The 21,033-nt window shown below is 34.0% G+C and overlaps 4 protein-coding genes across 4 annotated transcripts; 3 read left to right on the forward strand and 1 right to left on the reverse strand.

The window, feature by feature from the left end:
* Positions 1–9,714: 9,714 nt before the first annotated feature.
* LOC122003057 (60S ribosomal protein L7a-2-like) lies at positions 9,715–12,138 on the reverse strand. The gene is made up of 7 exons (XM_042558488.1): positions 12,069–12,138; positions 11,820–11,867; positions 11,518–11,719; positions 10,530–10,699; positions 10,285–10,413; positions 10,106–10,198; positions 9,715–10,026 (listed from the first exon to the last, which is right to left on the reverse strand). Exons 1-7 carry the CDS (start codon positions 12,069–12,071, stop codon positions 9,895–9,897), a joined length of 777 nt encoding a protein of 258 aa, XP_042414422.1. The 5' UTR covers positions 12,072–12,138; the 3' UTR covers positions 9,715–9,894.
* A 224-nt stretch (positions 12,139–12,362) lies between these two features.
* On the forward strand, positions 12,363–14,547 carry LOC122003058 (60S ribosomal protein L34-like). The gene is made up of 4 exons (XM_042558489.1): positions 12,363–12,542; positions 12,769–12,848; positions 14,057–14,166; positions 14,274–14,547. Exons 1-4 carry the CDS (start codon positions 12,464–12,466, stop codon positions 14,368–14,370), a joined length of 366 nt encoding a protein of 121 aa, XP_042414423.1. The 5' UTR covers positions 12,363–12,463; the 3' UTR covers positions 14,371–14,547.
* Positions 14,548–16,816: 2,269 nt separating this feature from the next.
* LOC122003061 (60S ribosomal protein L7a-2) lies at positions 16,817–19,122 on the forward strand. Its single transcript, XM_042558492.1, has 7 exons — positions 16,817–16,863; positions 17,082–17,129; positions 17,231–17,432; positions 18,155–18,324; positions 18,436–18,564; positions 18,645–18,737; positions 18,821–19,122. Exons 1-7 carry the CDS (start codon positions 16,861–16,863, stop codon positions 18,950–18,952), a joined length of 777 nt encoding a protein of 258 aa, XP_042414426.1. The 5' UTR covers positions 16,817–16,860; the 3' UTR covers positions 18,953–19,122.
* A 292-nt stretch (positions 19,123–19,414) lies between these two features.
* Positions 19,415–20,996, forward strand: LOC121999802 (60S ribosomal protein L34-like). Its single transcript, XM_042554433.1, has 4 exons — positions 19,415–19,512; positions 19,852–19,943; positions 20,591–20,693; positions 20,876–20,996. The coding sequence occupies exons 1-4, from the start codon at positions 19,415–19,417 to the stop codon at positions 20,994–20,996; spliced, it is 414 nt and encodes a 137-aa protein (XP_042410367.1).
* The last annotated feature ends 37 nt before the right edge of the window (positions 20,997–21,033 follow it).

Genomic DNA, 21,033 nt, shown 5'->3' on the forward strand with positions numbered 1-21,033 from the left:
TATAATTAACTAAACACAATCGCACTGACCACAATACAACTACTCAGGGCATCTTAAATGTATAGACTCTAGTATAATACGGTAATATATGAGAACTCGACCAATACAACTCCAAACAAGTCATGGTTGTTTGCTAAATATTCATTCATCCAAGCACATGTTGTTAAAACCTGCAATAATAAAAATAATTATTAACTTCAATTCCTTATTCGGCCATTATAATTTTATAAATAAACTTGATAATACCAGCTATATATGTCAAATCTTCTTCATATACGTTGGCATTGCTGTTATGATAATTATCTATAGTTGATTTGGCAATCAATACATCGTCATATTTTCAAAATTTAATAAAATTAATTAGTTTGTAAACAAAAACTATAATACAAATACAAAATTAATTGACACAAACCCTTGTAAAATTGGACAGTTACACTTATCATGTGACACATCTCGATGTCTGCATCCACGATATAGTCGGGACTTTGAGGTTGACTTTTTCTTTGATGATTTTAATTTCTTCTCACATCTCTTTGTTCTTATAGAAGAAGGATCAAGAATAACATGATCAAAAATTGTGTTCCCTCAAAGCATACATTGTTCAACCTTTGCATCTTATGTCCATCGTTTGAGTATACTTATCAAGCAAATAAAACATTTGGTTGATTCAAAAAAAAAGAAGCTAACATATGCCTACATGAAATGCCATCGAATTCAAATTCCTACAACTATGGGATATATAGTCCCTTTGTTTATCATGCGTGAGGACCCTTAGTTTAGAGAAAGAACAACTTTAAAAATTCATCATATGATAAATCACTGACTCAACTTTTATAGATATTTGTTGCACATAATAGAGGAAATTCTTGGTTCAGTCCCAAATGTTTGGGCACTTTTCCGGTTCAGTTCTAATTATTTTAGCATTTCCGGTTTCATCCCAAATATTTTTTAAAAATGCTTGGTTCGGTCTTTCCGTCTATTTCATTGTTAAAAGTAACAGAACAGGCTCATGTGCAATTCACATATAATAAAAGACCCAAAATCCCAAATGTGAAAACCTAATTTCTTTCTTCCCATCGTTCTTTCTGTCTTCCCATCCTTCTTTCCCCAAACGCATACATCATTCTTTCTTTCTCTATGCTTTTATAACTTATTCGTTCTCCTGTCAACCTAAAGCTGACATAACGAAAATTCTTGCTGCTTGGAATGAAATCAATGGTGTTCTTCTAGTAGGTACGTATCTCCAGCTTCCTTTCTTGTATTTTATGTACTTGGTGTTGGTTTGGTTTGTTTTACCGTGAACCATTGCAAAATTGTGATGTATTTGAGCTGAAAGTAAACTCCATTCTTAGTCTTTCCTTGTGCTGATTTTGAATTCTCCAAGAATGTCTGTAGTTCGATTTTACATTTCTACAAGTATTCTTTGATGATGCTAAAAGTGTATCATTAAAGGGTATTTTTTTATTTCGATTTTATTGAAATTTCATCAGTAATGGCGACCCTTCATTCATTATTTGAGTAGTAATTCTGATTAACAGTGATCTTTTTTTAGGTAGAATTTAGAATTTTTTATTCCAAAAAAATGGTGAGGCCTCATTATTTGAGCAGTAAGTTAACGACACTATCACATTCACATTCCATAATATTTGTTTGGAATGATATTTAATATTTAAATGTTTCACTTTATGGCCTAACATAGAAGAAAACGTATATTAATTTTGTTAGATGTCGACTAGGTGTTTATGATGACAAAAAGTGAATATGCTCATCTTTAGTGCTCCCGTCAATCCGTTCTAGCTGGGTCAACACGGAGGAGGTAAATCACGGACGGCTACTAATCTTTGGAATAGTGACTAATACATAAAAAAGATATTTACCTCAACTTTGTCGATCATGTGTTTATGACTGTTAGCAAGATGCACGTGATCAAGTAAATGATTTCAGTGGTGTTACCCACAGTCTTATCAGAACAGAGACAATGCCGTAAAGGATTTTAATTTGTATATGCATTAACAATCACCTTCCTCTACATCAAATGCGAGTAGTGCAACTTGCAGTGGTGTTTCAACACAAATCTTGATCAATTTGAAACACTGATGAAGTTGAATGCTTTAATGTTAGATTTAGAAAATGAGAATCGCAGACATGCATCAATTGTTGTGATGCTGATCAAGGAGATTAGCAAGATGACCATTAGCAAGATGCACGTGATCAAGTAAATGATTTCAGTGGTGTTACCCACAGTTCTTATCAGAACAGAGACAATGCCGTAAAGGATTTTAATTCGTTTATGCATTAACAATCACCTTCCTCTACATCAAGTGCGGGTAGTGCAACTTGCAGTGGTGTTTCAACACAAAATGTTGATCAATTTGAAAAACGGGTGAAGTTGAATGCTTTAATGTTAGATTTAGAAAATGAGAATCGCAGACATGCATCAATTGTTGCGATGCAAATCAAGGAAATTAAAGAGCAAGTGGATTCTCTAAAATGCAGCGATGATGATTAGGTAAAGAATGTACGTAGTTGATTTCTGAAATTTGATGGATATGTTTTTTTTTATGTGTTTTGGTTTAATTCAAATTGTAGGCTTGTATCTTTATTGGTGAGCAAAAAACTATAGGAAATCGTTGGCAAAAAATATGCATCATACATTAATCAGTATGTACTTTGGCATAATAAGTTAATTGATAAATTATCATAATTTAGAGAAAGAATGATGGGATATTGGGATGAATGAAAGAACGATGGGAAGATAGAAATTAGTTTTCATATTTGGGATTTTGGGTCTTTTATTATATGTGAGTTGTACGTGAGCATGTTCCGTTACTTTTAACAATGAAATAGACGAAAGAATTGAATTGGAATTTTTTAAAAAATATTTAGAGTATAATTGGGAATGTTAAAATAATTAGGATTGAACTAGGAAAGTGTAAAAATATTTGCAACTGAACTGAAAATTTTCTCCACATAATAACTATGACTTTCACTCATTTGACTTAAAAACTCCATCCATTTTTTTCATGTACAACTTAACCATTTGAGTTTTCATTGACCAGTTTGTCTTAATCTTTAGATGCTCATTCATATCAATATGGTCAACAACTAACTCATTATTTCTTTAGTGTCACATTGCTCTATTAAACCCATTAATAAAATCCATCAATGAGTTCTTATTTGAAACATATCTCTTGAAAATGAATGTGAACCTTCATATCTTCGACTATTTCACATTTCATCACAAAATACATGGTTAAAATATGCTGGCACACACTTACGTCGCAATTCGTACATCAATGACAATCAATCATTTTTCTCCAAGTCGCACAATTGATAACTTGTTCCCATGATTTCTCAAATTTATCGGGTGTTGTAGACTTTTCAATAACATTCTTTATGTTTTGATAGTAGTCATGAAAAATTAAAGAGTTTAATTTATTTGGTAATTTATTATGTGCCATAAACAATATCTATGCACTGTCTAAGGGAAAAAATTGAGCAATGACTTTCATCATAGCAAGATCCTGTCAATAATGATCATGTTTAGTGTACCTTTACCCTTTGTTTGGATGGGTGAGTGGAGGTTCATTAACGGAAGGAGAAGGGATGAGAAGTAAAGTATTTATATTTTTCTTGTTTGGGAGGGGGGGAAGATAGACCCGACCCCGGGCCGGGTCTGGCCCGGACCCGGCCCGGGCCCGTAACCGGGTCAACGGGCCGGTTGCCCGTTGACCCGGTTCGCCGGGCCGAATCGGAAACGGCCCGGCAAGTTGCCGGGCCGGTTCCGGTTCATTAGATGTAAAAACCGGCGAACCGCCGGTTAACCGGCGGGTTGAACCGGCGGTTCAGCCGCAAATTTTTTTTTTTTTTTTTTAAACGGCTTGAACCGCCGGTTAACCGGCGGTTCATAGCCGTTGGAACCGCGGGTTAACCGGCGGTTCGTAGCCGTTGGGAGGGTTTTTTAGATATTTTTTTTCAACGGTTAGGATCATTTGACCGTTTTTTGATCAATGGCTATGATTTAGTGTCCGTTACCATCAAAACTCTATAAATAGAGAGCTCATTTCATCATTTTTCACACACATCTTCTCTACTCTTAATCTCATTTTCGTATTCTCTAATCTCTACGCGCTTTCGTTTTCAATTACAATGGAAGGAGGCCGCGGAGGTGCATCATCTCGAGCTCGGAAGGGAAAGCAAATAATGAATCCGCGGGAGGAGGACCCAACATTCAATCTACCGATGATGAGATCGAGCATCTTCCGAATCTGACACCCGAAACACAAGGAAGTACCGATGCAATTACTTCTAAGGTTCGGGAACTTCCTCCTCTAAAGTCTTCTATTTTTACTAAACATTTTGAGAAGGTCACTCTTCCGTCGGGAGAAATGCGTGCAAAATGTAAGCACTGCAATGCTTCCTACAAATTCCAAGCCGGCGGCGGCTATGAGTCGTTGAAACGACATGTAGAAACGAAGCACCCGACGGAATATGGACTCGACCGTTCTCAAACACAATTATCAAGATTTTCTTCAACTAGCGGTAGTACCGATTCCTGTTTATTTTTATATTCGGATAATAAATTAAGAGAATCATTAGCTAAATTTGTTTCCGTAGAACATCTTTCTTTTAGTTTTGGATCTAAATGTACATTTGAAGATTTTTGTAAAGAATCTCTTAATCCATGTGCTAAACGTGTTCCTAGGACTATACTTACTCGTACAATTAAAAAATTAGTAAAACAAGGAAAAAAGAATTTAATTGATGAATTTAATAAATTAGATAATAAAGTTTCTTTATGTTCCGATATTTGGAGTGATCATTGGCAAACACATTCGTATATGGGTGTGACTTGCCATTGGATCGATAACTCTTGGAACCTCCAAAAAAGATTATTAGCTTATAGAGTTTTTGATGAATCACATAATTCTCATAATATCGCATAATTATTATATTTAATTTTAGAAAAATATGTATTAACTTATAAAATATTTTCAATATAATTATATAATGCTAGTTCCAATACCACTTATATAGATGATCTAAAATTTATTTGTCAACCTATTATTGGTGGTTTCTGTATGTCATATTTTAAATTTAAGTGTTCAAGATGGATTAAAAATTTTAAAAAATTACATTAAACCAATTAGAATTACAATTTCTTATTTATGGTCGCATCCATCTAAAATAGAACAAAGGTTTTGTAAAACTAATGGAATATGACCTAAAAATTTTCCGTGAGATGCACTAACACGTTGAAATTCAACATACCAATTATTACAAGATTAATTTCAATATAAAGAATTATTATTATGTTCATTTTTTACAAAATACTAATACTATGTATATTTATTTTTACAATAATGGAATATTTGTAGTAGTATTTGAGAAATTTTAAATATATTTAATGATGCAACTGAACTAACTTTCCAGTGTTTATTATCCCACTAATTTTAGAAATCTTTCTAATATAATATTACTTTTAAATGAATATATTAATAATAAATTTTTATCTTTTTGTATTTATGAAAACTAAATGGGAAAAATATTTTTATTTAATTCCTGAAATTTATTTAATTGCATTTGCTTTAGATCCTAGATTTAAATTAGAAGTTTTACAAGAAATGTTAACTTTATATTATGATGCTTTAATTCCAATTAAAGATTCTTCTTCCCCTGATCCAGCTAATATTATATATAATGTTAGAATTTATTTATATGATATTTATAATCAATATTATGCAAAATATGGAACACAAATTAATATTTCTGAAATTCAACAAACTACTAGTAGTAATTTAAAACTTACAAAAGCACAACTCTTATTAAAAGAACGGACAAAACGTCCACGGGGATCCTCAAGTTCCACACAGGAACTTGAGAATTATTTTACGACTTCTTTTGATTTTAATGAAGCAGATAGCGAAAACTTCGATATCTTAAAGTGGTGGTCACAGAAGGCTCAAAGCTTTCTCGTTCTCTCCGTGATCGCAAAAGAAATTTTAGCTTGTCCAGTGTCAACTGTTGCTGTGGAGCAGACGTTCAGTGCCGGCGGCAACATATTAGATGAACGACGATCAACTTTGTCTCCCGACTCATTGGAAGCCCAAGCATTACTGGACGATTGGACCAGAGCGGAGAAAAGAATCCAAGGATTGAAGATTTTGATACTGAAGGAACAAATACGACAGGAACAGGAAATGGAAGTGAATGAAAATGTAAAAGGATAAAAAATGTAAAAGAACTACGTGGGCTTTGATTCCCCTAAAGGGATACGTAGGCAACTTAAATAAGTGCAAGCCCTTTGTTTAATAAATTTTAATTTCTAATTTTTAATGTTTAATGTTTAATTTTTAATTTTTAAAATTTTTAACATATTAATCTTGAACCGTGACGAACCGTGAACCGAACCGTGAACCGGAGGTTCTGAACCGTGAACCATAACCGTCTTGGGCGGTTAAGGTTAAGGGTTGACCTGCCTGGAACCGTCGAACCGGCGGTTCTGAACCGTCGAACCGTCGGTTCCGAACCGTGGTCAGGTCTAAGGGAAGATTCATTAACGTAACATGTGTTATTGTGTTAAGAGGAGAGTGAGGATAATGAAACTTAAATATATAAAGTTATAAAATTACCCTCATTTTTGTTAAAGACTTATGCATTCAAGAACCTAGTGCAATGTCAAAGTCGGTGTCGGCGTCGAAGTCAGCGTTGGAGTGAAAGTCGACGTCTGAGTCGAGGGTGTGCGAGCGTCGGGTATTGTGAGTCAGGCGGTGTGAGTGTTTTTCAACACAACACAAAAAACACCTAAAATAATGATTTTTGGAATTAATTTAATAAAACATGGATAAAATTATAACATAATATTTTAAATTCCCTTTACCTTCCTTACACCCCAAATTGGGTGCAAGAAATTCTTTCATTTTATGGATAAAGAAAGTTAAAGTTTATCCTTCCTTACATTTCCTTTCCGTAGCTCACTTTCTCTCAAACATGATTTCAAGTTTCCCTCCCCCTTCTTTACCCTTCCCTCCTCTTCCCTCACCTCCTCCCAAATAGTGAGTTAGGCATGTTAAGCAACCAAATAAAAGATTCAATTTTCTTATCAATTAAAAAGTCACAATAAAAAATAATTATCTGATCATGATGATTAACTCATATAAATGACTTAAAAATTAACTCATATTTGTTAGTGTTATATATCGTATCAAATACAACTAAATCACCAAATATACTATATGACGTCCTTGATATATAATTTGTCCAAAAAAATACATACTAAATTTATTATCTGAATCAATCTCGTAATCAAAGAAAAAAATTTTAATTATTCTATTTCTTATATTCAAATAACTAAATCAGTATTTCAATATCGATACCCTTTTATTCATCCCTTAGTTCTTTTTAAAAATTTCTAATATCTTTTTTGCTGTAACCTACTTGTTCAGACCCTCCATACTCTATTTGTAATAATCGCATTTGTTGACAAGTTGACACATTGACCTCTCAAAACTATTGAGTCAAAGCTTTCTTTGCTGCCGAAACATTACGATGTGAGTATAACAAATGCATCTTTGAAGGAGTCGAGAGTGGTTGATTATGACTTTTCATACTCTCAAAACTGTTGAGTCAAAGCTTTCTTTAATGTTTATTCTATCGCATTTTATTTGTATGCCCTTTTTAAAAGCATAAAAATGTTTTCCATACAACGTTATTTGTTTTCTTATTTTCTTGCTATTGTATATCCTTACGTTAAATCTAACTTCTTAACTTCTTATGTATATTGGTTATAGAACAAAAATATATCATCTATTAATAAGAATTCCATCTAATTTTCGATTTTCGATCATCTGCAACTTGGGGAATGTATAATTATCCTTCGCCACTATTTTTTTCCATTGCTGAGGAATGTCAGATTCTTTAATTATCTGAAGTTCTCAACTATGTCTTGTTGAAGCATAGATATTCAAGCTTGTTAAGAAAAGTAGAGATTGCCCTGGATTACCAATCAGATTTAAACATTACATGACAATAGATAACTTAAACAATAACATATCTCTTATATTGTGCAAATTATCAGAAATTAAGATATTGCTTAAGTATTTCAATTTAAAGAATTTAAAATCTTATCTAATAATTTTTTCAAAGTAATTTTCTCTAACAGCATTATAAATGGACATACAAACCAGAACATTGTAACAGTTAGGGTACCCTACATGCTAGTCTAACCACATTGTAGCAACTAGGGTACTGTACCTGTTACAACATACTGGTCTAAAAATATTATAGCAGCTATGATTTCGTAGATGTTTCATGTGCTGATCTAGTCTAAGCATGTTTTAGTAGCTATAATATCGTTGCTGCTACAACGTGCTAGTATAAGAATGTTGTAGTAACTATGAAATCATATTTGCTACAGCATGTTATCCTAGAACGTTGTAGCATGTATGATTTCGTAAATCGTAGTTACTACAATGTGCCTACCACTTTGTAGTAGCTACGATTCCATTGCTGCTACAACGTTCTAGTATAACATGTTGTAGCAAATATAATTTTGTATTTGTTACAACATGTTATACTAGAACGTTGTAGCAGCTATGATTTCGTAAATTCTAACTGCTACAATGTGCTTATCACTTTGTAGTAGCTACGATTCCATTGTTGTTATAACATTTTGGTTTAAGAAAGTTATAGTAGCTATGATTCCATTGCTGTTACAACATTTTGGTTCAAGAAAATTGTAATAATTACGAAATCATTATTATTGTAGCAACTAAAAATCATAATTGCTACAATATAATAGTAGTACCTAAACAAGATCGTTATAGCATGGAGTTCGAGGGATGATTCGAAATATTTAAATTTGGAGAGGAAAAGAGTTTTTTTAATTCTCAAGTAGCGCGGCTCCAATCGGAAAATAAAAATTAATGAAAGAATATTACCACGGTGAAGTCGCTCGCACAACCGGATTCAAGTGCGCATCTAGGGGTGTCAAAAATGAACCCGACCCGACGACCCAACCCGAGTCGACCCGAAAAAAATCAAGTTCGGGTTGGGCATTTTCGGGTTCGGTTCGGGTTCGGGTTGGAGGGTTGGAGAGTAAAAAATTTTCGGATTGGGTCGGATCGGGTTCGGGTTGACCCGGGTTGACCCGGGTTGGCTTAAATATAGGGTTTTGTGGGTTTTTTTGAGGTTAAATCAAATTTTATTTTAAAAATTTAGATATTTTTATGTATATTTGTATGATAATGATGGAGTATTGAGATAAAAGTGAAGAATTATAGAGAAAATAGCCCAAAAAAGTCGTTTTGAATCGAATTTTCGGGTTATATGGATTGTGTTCGGGTTGATCGGGTTGGTCGGGTTCGGATTTAGGTCTTTTGGGTTGAACTCGGGTTCGGGTTGGGTTAAAAAAAAAAAAAAAACTCAACCCGACCCACCCGAATTGACACCCCTATGCGCATCAGCTTATGCGTGTATATATAAATAAATAAATATTCCTATCCATTGAAATTTATTAATTAATTTTTTTCTGTAAATATAATAAAATTTAGTAGATTTTAAAGCAGTTATTGTAGAACAGAGTAACGATCCTTTTTACCATTTTAAATTTAGAGATATATTTAATAATTAAAAAAAGAATGCCCCTTACCAAAAGTATATGGTAAAATAAGCTTTGTATTTTAAATTCTGCAAAATAAGCTTTGAAAACAAATATCCCAAACCAGAAAACAATCCTCAAAAAACTGACATCACGTATGTAGCAGTAAGTTCACAGAACCCTTAGAAGAGAATGATGGGAACACTTCAGTGACACCTAATGCATTTGCCAATGCGTTAGGCTAACAAACGAACTCAACGTAAAACCCTACATGTCAAAATATGGCAGTTGAAAGCCTAAGTCATCCTCTGAGCAGTTTCCTTTGCGAGCAATTTCTCCTTGGCCTTGGCCTTTGCTTGAGACTTAGAACCCATTATGCCGCCGCCCCACTTCCTCCTGATCTCGTCAAACTTGTCGTTGAAGTTGGCCTGAAACGATATTAGAATAAGTATCGACTATACAGCAACGAGAAGTCGGTCAGACAGAGAGAGTTGATCCCATATTCACCTTGATGGCTTCGAGAATTTTACTGAAATCCAATTTGTCCTCGTTCTTCACTGTGGTCAAACATAGTGCAGTTGCAGTTTTCTTATGCACAATCTGTTGTGATACAGCAACAAGAGAAGTATCAGCATGTACAAATACATCGCCATAAGATAGACGGTCGACAAGAAGAAGGAACCAACCGCTCCCAAACGGGATTTTCCTTTGACGATACAGTAGGGAATCTCCATTTTCCTGCACAAAGCTGGTAGCCAAACAACAAGCTCAACTGGATCCACATCGTGAGCTATAACCACCAACTGTGCCTTGTTCTACAATGAGGTCGAGTTGAAACAAAGAAAGCAAAATGCCACATGAAATAATTCACTCAGCGAGGTTAATGGCTGAAATAAAAGAATAAGAAAAAGTGGGGAAAAAAAACAGATACCTGCTCAATAAGGTACGTAATATGATTAAGCCCGTACTTCACAACAATGGGTTTCTTAACTTCAAGAGTCTTTCCCTCGGCCTCAGCCTGTGCCCTCTTAAGGAGCCTTTCCCTCTTAGCAGCTCGGTCTTCAGGTCTGTACTTGAGAAGTAATTTGAACAGATTTGTTGCTGCAGTAGAATTATTAAAATAATTTCATAAGATTAGGAAGTAGATAGCCAAAATAATCCAAACAATCAGATCACTCAACAGTATAAAATGATTTATATGTAATTTCAATGAACACTTGGTTGAAATGCAAATGAACATTCAAGAGTCAAAACATTTCTTGAAACACAAGTATCTTTTTAGGCTCTGAGAACAAATGAGCTCTTAAAAAGCTGAATGAAATAGAACAATTGAGAATCTGTCACCTTTGGTAACCATAAAATGACTTGGCTACAGCTATCAATTTACAGAGCAAATGAATGCTACAGACTAACAAGGAATGATACACTCCCTCTATAAATCTGTATATTTTGTATCAACTCTTGTATTTTCATGCGACTGAAAATTCAAACACACTTAACAGTTTGAACAAAAGAAATGGCATTGCAAATGATTCGGTAAAGATAATAAATGAAATTATAAAGAAAGTGTGCAATGGTGATTAGATCACAAGCAACTTCAACTGAACTGAAATGGAAACCAGAACAATGTTAAGCAAAGCTAAAATTGACAGTGATGTAATGTAAACATGATTAAGCAACGTATCAGATTGTGAAGGTTGCCTAGATTTGTTATCAAATTGAATATACATATGAAATTAGTTGTTAACTTTTTTTGGATAGATAAAGTAATTGAAGCAAAGCAACTCCTAAACAATTGTCAGTTCATGAACCAGCTCTGGGCAGAAAAAGAGATAGAGCAACTCCTAAATTATGCTTGAAGGCTTGACTCTGCCAATCAAGTCAAAACATCTTAAAATAGATCAGAGATTTCCAATTACCAAGGTTCTTGTCCAATGTTCGAGTGAACTGATTAAGAGCAGGAGGAACCTTCAACCGCTGCTTTAGAATCCTTTTTTGCCTCTGAATCCGGACAACCTTCGGCCATTTGACAAAACGACGCACATCCTTCTTCGGAGGCAATGCTCCGCCAATGCCGAATTGCTTCGGGCGCTTCTCAAACAAAGGATTGACAACATTCTCCTGTGTAACGACCACGGCAAGTCAGTCAAAAGGCGCAAATAACACAACGAGAGCAACGACGACGGAACAAAATACAAATTTTATAGTAAAAATAGCTTACCCGTTTCTTTTTTGCTGGGACGGGGGCATTTCCAGCTCTTTTCGGCGCCTGTAGAGCCAAAGATCATGACTTTAATGGTCCTTAAACGTAATCAAATGGCATTAAAAAGGAACAAAGAGCTCAAGCGGAGCAACGATGAAGCGAAAAAAAAAAAAAAAGAGGTTTCTCATCGAATTCGAAAGAAGAAGTTATCAGATAGCTAAAACAAATTGGATTCATTAAAGTAGAAGATGGCTAGAGAGGAGGTACCATTTCTTCTGTCCTCGAGATCGAGAACGAGGGTGGAAAGACGGCTGTGGAAACCCTTTCGGAGAGGTCAGCCATTTAAAACATCGAACAGGCCTTTTATATACAACATCCTCCGTTAGGGTTTGGCACGTGGCTGGCACGTGTTTTTTACTTATGTATTATAGTGGGCTCCGACAAATGGGCCTGTTCACTATAAGGCTTAAGATCACAATTATTACGACCGTCTGATGGAATAATTCATTGTGACCGTCCGATCTAGGTTGCTCTCAAGCAACCTACCGCTCCACTATAAAGCCTCATCCCACGAATGCGGTGGCGGTTCTATGCGTCTTGCTCGCCCTCTAAGCTAAGCTCCTGCGAGGCGCCGACGGAGTGAGATCGGAAGAAGAGGCGGGATGGTGCAGAGATTAACCTACCGGAAGCGGCATAGCTATGCCACCAAATCGAACCAGACGCGTGTCGTCAAAACACCAGGTAATAAAATCCGACCTTTGCTGTTTTCTTTCTCGCTCTGGCTTCTTCAATCATGTTTTGAGCAAGCAGTTTTCTTGTAGATCGATTCGAGTCTCTCTTTGATGTCCCTTACTGACTCTTGTAACAGCTTTTCGTTTTTCTGATTTCGTAAGTTTGATTCTGAAAATGTAACATATAGTTATTCTGATGTCCCTTATTTTTGATTTGGTTTGATTTCAAAATGTAGGTGGGAAGCTCGTGTACCAGTACACACACAAGAGAGCTAGCGGACCTAAATGCCCTGTTACCGGAAAGAGAATTCAAGGGGTAAGTGAATCGTTGCTTTTGATGCGCCATCATTAATTTTGTTAAAAGTTTATCTCGTTATAAATCTCGTTTTGGTGGTAATTATATTGTTTTCAAAACTTCCTACAGCTTACTATTTCAATGAAGCATATCTATTCTAGTTTTTTTTCATTTATAAAATAGTCTTCCAACTCAAATGCTACAACTTAATAAACAATTTGTAAACCTGATGACAACAAATACACATCAATTGATATACTACATGATTATTTTTTACATGTTTGTTCTTTTTTTGTTTATATTTGATTATTGTTTGTAGTACATTTAAAGACAATTGTATCTTACTTTGTTGTATATAATTGTTTAACCGGATAGGCTATAGTTTTCTGGTAACCTTTATCTAGTCACCAACCTTTTTTCCTTTTTTCTTTTTTCTTTTTTGCTTCGTTTGGGACATTTTCTTCCTGCAGTTAGTACCTTGAGAAGATTGTATATATTGTTTTGAAGATTAAATGAGCAAGTTGTTGCTACGATTTAATTGTAGATTGAATTCTTTTCTTCTTCATTATTATGGAAATGATACCTATGATCTGTGTAAGTATCTCCAATATTTAGATTTGTAACTTTAATTTCTGTTCTTGTAGCCACCTCAAAAATATTTTGTTTCATATGTGTAGATTGGTTTGGTTGTCCAAAAGGCATAGTGAGTGACATTATTGTTCTATTGGAATGTTACCTATCTTGCTGGCCATCAAGTTGTATTGTCTATTGAGTATGAACTACTTTCATATCCCCGTTACAATTTATGCTAGTGCAATGGTAAAATTCTTAAGATGCTTCAAAATGATCCTTTGCCAAGCCACTTTTAAGGAACATCGTTGCTCGCCGCTTAGATGTAGCCTGGTTTCAGTCATTCAGTATGTTTTACTTCTCTGTAGTGTTCATGTCTGTTGTCATTCTTGTGGCCCAGCTTTCCCTGCTTTAACTTTTCTTTAGTAACTTTTATTCTTGATCTCAAAAACACATTTGTATGCTGGTGAAGCTCTGTTGTGATCTTTTTCCCGACTCATGCTTTCTATTCATTTGTGCTATTCTAGAGTGAACTAATATGTAGTGTCCTTAACATGCTATGTTTAGTGTCTTAAACATTAGACTGTAATTGTCACTTCATTTTGCGGTATTTAGTCATTTTCTTTATTATAACAGTTCCACTGTCTTCTTGTTCACAGATTCCTCACTTGAGACCCACCCAGTACAAGAGATCCCGGTTGTCCCGAAACCGGAGGACTGTGAACCGAGCATATGGTGGAGTGCTTTCTGGAGGTGCTGTTCGTGAGAGGTTCGAACTCGGTCCTTTGTCACCTTCATTTAACCAGTTTCAGTCAATAATGATTCTACTTAGTATTGATTTATCTACATTTATGCATATGTTGGTTTGACTTGCAGGATCATTCGTGCCTTTTTGGTCGAAGAACAGAAGATTGTGAAAAAAGTTTTGAAGATCCAGAAGGCGAAAGAGAAGCAAACTACTTCCAAAAGCTAAGCCGAGCAGTAAACCAGTGACTCTAGATGTTCTACTGCCATTTTGAATCTAGTCTTTTTGTTTTCACTCAAACAATATGTTTACTACAACTTCAAAGTCTGTAATTGGTTGAATTGTTTGTGTTTACGTTCATGATTCTCCATGTTCATCTAGTGACTTATTTTTTGTTTCCTGAAATACTACCCAGCACTAGTTTTGTTTACCTGATTTTCAAACTTGATTTCAAAATATCATTAAAAAAAAAAAAAAATTTAAAAAGTCGTTTTTTTCTTTTTGCCTTGTTAGTATTTTTGCAGTCAATAATTTAAGACAGTTTAGGGTTTTAAGGTAATTCATCTAAGTTATTAATGAAAATTTTATTTATCTTGATTATTCATCTAAGTTATTATTAAAATTTTTGTTTAATTTAGTTAATCGATAATTTTCAGTAATATTCTATGTTTGACATGCCAATAAAAGGAATATGCAATTTGAAATCAGAAAATTTAAAAAAATTAATTCTGGTTAATAAATTTTTTTATCTAAAATATTTTTGAATATAAGAAAAATAGGATAAAAAAGAAAAATAAAAAATAAAATAAAAAACTTTAAAATATTAAAAAATAAAATATTAGAAAAAAACATAAAAATTAAAAAAATATATATATAATGGAAAAATAGGAAAAACATAAAAAAAAATTTCAAAAAACGTAAAAAATAATAGAAAATGTAAAAAATTTAAAAAATATATAAAATAGAAAAAATGAAAAATAATAAAAATAATAAAAACCCATAAAAATTTAAAAACTTAAAAAAAATTAAAAAAGAAAAAAAGGAAAAGAAATAAAAAATAATAATAAAACACATAAAAATAAAGAAAAATGTGAAAAAGAAAAAAAAAGATAGAATTTAAAAATAATAATAATAATAATATATATGGTTGATTTGTAACTAAGAATAATATAGTAAAATATTAAATTAGGTAAATTTTCAAACAAATAAGTTTTTGTTGTGTTATCTAAGTTGAACCAAACAATATTTAGTTATGTTTTATTTTTATAACCTTAGTTATATATAATCATATAACTAAGATCATATATGATAATTTAAACTAAACATACCCTAAAAATTGTTGAGAATACAATCCTTACTCAAATGTATAATAAAAAGACCATTTTATTAAATTTGAATATTTACTTTTTATTTTATAATATATTAGTTTTTAGTTATCTATTTCTTTAATACTAATGTAAAGGTTTTTTATTTTTTATAAATAGTAGTCCCCTAAATCGTATTTCTCTCTTTTTTTAAAAAAAATTATATATAAAAAGATCTCCTATCCTAAATTTAAAATATTAGGTGAGGATTCCCATAATGGTCTAATGTTTAGGAAATATTTTTTTTTTAAATAATGATCATAATAAAATTATCGATTCAAACGATGGGCATACGATATTTCTAATTTAATCAAGAGTGATTTTCAAAAATTGACAACATAAAATTTATCCCATAATATGTCATAGGGATATCAATTCAGATGGATCAGATCAAATTCAGATCGAGTTGGGAATTATTTTAAGTTCCAACCCTGACCTGTACTCAAATTGAACCTAAAATTTTTAAAACTGAATCCGACCAACTTAAATCTGACTCGAATAACTTAGAACCCAATTCAATTTTTTTTTTACTACTTTTCCAATAATGATTCAATTTTATCTCAAAATTTTATCATTATATTATTATACATAATTCATCTTGTTTTTAAAAATAAAATTTAATTTAACAAAAATAAATATTCTAAATCCTAAAGGGTAACCCGATATAAAAAATTTCAACTCAAAATTCCTTCAATACGAATCTAAAAATTTCTAATCTAAACTTAAATTTTATAGATTGACTTTGTTCGGATTTATTTTTGACACCCCTAATTTAATATTTATGTATATCTCTTTATATTAAATCGGTACAAGGGTTGTTAAGATAGTGAATGTATTTTTTTTTAGTGTAGGGAAATGTTTTTACATATTTATTTCCTTTTTTTGAATTAAGGTGATTTTTAAAATCGTTAAATGCTTTTAACTTAAAATTCTTAATGGATAATGTTGTTCTATTTATCTATGGATTTAAATTCCATTTAAATATTTTTTAAAAAAAAGGTCTAATTGATTGAATAATCAAAAGACGATCTAATTGTACTTTTATATGAATTTAAATGAATAAAAGAAAAAGAATTTGAGGTAACCCCTTTGTTTTTTTTTTTTTGTGTAAATGAACAAAAGTGTATTTTTTTTTTTTAAATGAACACAAGTGTTAAAATAAAATAGTATTCAATTTCAACGAAAAAATTATGGAATACTTATTTTTAAAATAGTTTTTTGGGAAAAAAAGGTCGCAGGCGCTAGTCACGTGCCTAACCCTAAGGGAGAATGCTGTCTATAAAAGGCCTTGTTCGTTGTTCGCGTCCATCCCTGTGAGTGTTTACCAGCCGTCTTTCCAGCCTCGTATCCAGCAATGGTACCTCTTCTCTACCCACCATTTAGTTTATGAATCCAATTTGTTTTAGCTATCTGCCGACTTCTTCAATCGAATTCGATGAGAAATCTCTGATCTTTGCTGCGTCTATCTCTCTGTTTTTTTTTTTCGCTTTTTCGTTGCTCAGCTTCTGTCATTTTTTTGTACTGTAATTTGATATGTTCAAGTAACCATTAAAGTCATGATCTTTGCCTCTCCAGGCGCCGAAAAGGGCTGGAAATGCCCCCGTTCCAGCAAAGAAAAAACGAGTAAGCTATTTTTTACTTTCAATTTTGTATTTTGCTTCGTCGTTGTTGGTCCGGTTAAGGTATATGTGCCTTTTGAGTGAGCTGTGGCGTTTGTTCCACAGGAGAATGTTGTTAATCCGTTGTTTGAGAAGCGCCCGAAGCAATTCGGCATTGGCGGAGCATTGCCTCCGAAGAAGGATCTGCGTCGGTTCGTCAAATGGCCGAAGGTTGTCCGGATTCAGAGGCAAAAAAGGATTCTAAAGCAGCGGTTGAAGGTTCCTCCTGCTCTGAATCAGTTCACTCGAACACTGGACAAGAACCTTGGTATTTGGAAATCTCTGTTCTATTTTAATATGTTTTGACTTGATTGGCAAAGTCAGTCCTTCAAGCATAATTTACTTGAATTATTGAAGAATGAATGGCACTCCATTCAAGCCATATGAAGTTTCATTTTTGGTCTGTGTTGCTTTGCATCAATTACTTTACCTTTACAAAAAAATTTAAGAACTAATTTCACATGTATAGTCAATTTGATAACAAATCTAGTCAACCATTTTTTGACTCTTTGTCATACCTTCACAATTTGATTTGTTGCTTAAGCAAGTTTGCGCTACACCACTGTCATTTTTATCTTAGGTTGACATACTTCTGGTTTGTATTTTAGTTCAGTATATGTTTTCAACATGCTGTTAACATCTAATCACTACAGCACAATTTCTTTTTAATTTTATTTATTATCTTTGCCATATTATATGATTTGCATTACCATCCTCAACATTTTTCATTCAAACTGTCTAAGTGTGTTTGATTTTTCAGTCACATGGCAATAGATAGTTGATACCAAATTTTTAGGTTCATTTGTTCTCAGTGTCTAAAAAAGATTTATCTTGTATCTCAAATGTGTTTGCTTACATTGAATATATACATATATATATAGACACAGTCACACACATTATCTTTTTATACAATCAAGAGACCTGATTGTTTGTATTAAATGATGGTCTATTTCCTAATCTTATGAAATTATTTTAATAATCTTACTGCAGCATCAAATCTGTTCAAATTGCTTCTCAAGTACAGACCTGAAGACCGAGCTGCTAAGAAGGACAGGCTCCTTAAGAGGGCACAGGCTGAGGCAGAGGGAAAGACTCTCGAAGTTAAGAAACCCATTGTTGTGAAGTACGGGCTTAATCATATTACATACCTAATCGAGCAGGTATCCGTTAGTTGTTACTCTCTTATTCTTTTATTTCAGCCATTTACCTCCTTGAGTGAATGATTTCGTGTGACATTTTGTCTTCATCGTTTCAACTCGACCTCATTGTAGAACAAGGCACAGTTGGTGGTTATAGCTCACGATGTGGATCCGGTTGAGCTTGTAGTTTGGCTACCAGCTTTGTGCAGGAAAATGGAGATTCCCTACTGTATCGTCAAAGGAAAATCCCGTTTGGGAGCGGTTGGGTCTTCTTATTGTCCACTGTCTATCATTTGGCAATTTATTCTTACATGCTGATACTTGTTACTGAATCACAACAGATCGTGCATAAGAAAACTGCAACTGCACTATGTTTGACAACTGTGAAGAACGAAGACAAATTGGAATTCAGTAAAATCCTCGAAGCCATCAAGGTGAAAATGGGAGCAACCCTTTGTGCCTGACTTCTCGTCTTCTAGTCACTGTATATTCGATACTTATTCTAATGTCATTTCAGGCCAACTTCAACGACAAGTTTGACGAGATCAGGAGGAAGTGGGGCGGGGGCATAATGGGTTCTAAGTCTCAAGCAAAGGCCAAGGCCAAGGAGAAATTGCTCGCAAAGGAATCTGCTCAGCGGATGACTTAGCTTTTTCGTGTCATTGCTGTGCCATGTTTATCGTATTTTTGCTTCTGTTCCATAGCCATCTTAGCGCTTGGTGCTTTTGGAGTTTCCCTTCAGGACAATGTGTTTTTAATATCTATCAGACAACCTTTGATTCTCACAAGTTAATGAAACTAAAATGCTTATTACTGAAAGCTCAAGCTTGAGTTTTTGCTATTATTCTTTTTCGACTAATTTTGAATGTTTGTTGGATAAATTTGAAGCATAATTTATATTTAATGCATGTTTTGACCTTTTTTTAACAAACTAATTTTCTTTATTTATCTTTCTTAATCTTTTTACTCTTTTAAAGAAAATATAGTGTAAGTTTAGTTTTCTAAAGAACAAGTCAATTTTATATTTTTCAATAGTCTTACAAATGTTTTGTGTATTTATTTTGGGAGGAGTTTTACGCATAAATATGTAAGGTTTATAATTATTGGTCGGATGGAGTTTATGGAGACCGTCCGATCTAGGTCACCTCTCTCTCCAGCAGCTTGCTGCTCCCTTGTAAAGTCTCTTTCCCCGACTGTTACGCCGTTTCGGTGCGCGTTTTGGTCGTCTGCTAAGCTCCTGTGAGGCGGCGCCGGAGTGAGATCGGAAGAAGAGGTGAAACGGCATAGCTATGCTACCAAATCGAATCAGACTCGTGTCGTCAAAACTCCAGGTAAAAGATTCGATCCTTGCTATCCTCCTACTCGCTCTGCGATTGTGTTTTGCATTATTCAATTTTCTTATAGATCGATTCTTTTTTCTCTTTGATGTCTTGCTGTCTCCTGTGACAGATATGTATTTTTTGTGATTTCGTTAGTTTGATTTTAAAATGCAGCACACTGTTCACCATGGATTATTTTGTTTTGATTCTGTTTGATTTCAAAATGCAGGTGGGAAGCTCTCGTGTACCAGTACACGCACAAGACGGCCAGCGGACCGAAATGCCTGTGGCTGGGAAACGAATTCAAGGGGTACGCAAATCGTTCCTTCCGATTTTCTATTAATAATTTTGTTAATTGATTATCTTGTCGAATCTTTTTGCCTCAAGAAGCTTGTATAGACTGCTTTAGGTTAAATGAGTAAGTTGTTGAACATGTGAGTTGTCTTCCTTGGTGCAAAATGATACCTACAATCTTTATAAGCATCTCCCCCATGAAACGGAGTTGGAAAAGTGTTATATATTTTGGCAGTCTGTTTAGACGAAGAACCGTTCAGGTTGATCCAAGATGGATGAGTGATATTATTGCTCTCATAATATCTGTAGGATACTGGTGCAGTTTCTTCTGGTGCTACTGTAAATGTCTGAAGAAGATTCAATTAGGGAATCTTTTGACATACCAATTTTCAGTGACATGGTTGCTTACCGTTCCCTTCTTGGATTGATCAATTTGTTTACCACCCGTTTACCACCCCTCTCCGTTGTGAACTTGTCGTCATATCACTTCTAGGATGGCAGTTTTACCTTCTACATCTCAAAAATATGTTTGTGTTTTGATGAAGCTCTGATGCATGTTCCTCTCCCTCGCTCGTCGATTGTATCCATTTGCACTAAGTTCTATTATTATGTCATGTTTATTACCGATATAAGGTGAGATGTTCATTACATGCTATACTTGTGCCTGTTTACAGATTCCTCACTTGAGGCCCACCCAGTACAACAGATCCCGCGAAACCGGAGGACTGTGAACCGAGCTTATGGAGGAGTTCTATCTGGAGGGGCAGTGCGGGAAAGGTTGGAACTCCGGCCTTTGTCCATGATCTAGCAACTCATTCGATCATTATGTCGTTCAGGTTAAGTATATGTCGGTTTGACTCTCAGGGTGCGAGCATGGAACATTATTTAGGAATCATCAATTATCTAAATCAAATAAAATTTTTATTGATAATCTTAAATGGATAATCAACATTATCAAGGATAATCCTTAACCAAACACACCTTCAAAGTATTCGAGCCTTCTTGGTTGAAGAGCAGAAGATCGTCAAGAAGGTGCTGAAGATCCAGAAGGCGAAAGAGCGGCAAGTCTCCAAGAGCTAAGCCATCAGTAAACCGGAAACTCGGAATGGTTTCTGTT

Source organism: Zingiber officinale, chromosome 7A, assembly GCF_018446385.1.
Source record: "Zingiber officinale cultivar Zhangliang chromosome 7A, Zo_v1.1, whole genome shotgun sequence".
NCBI classification, from domain to species: Eukaryota; Viridiplantae; Streptophyta; class Magnoliopsida; order Zingiberales; family Zingiberaceae; genus Zingiber; species Zingiber officinale.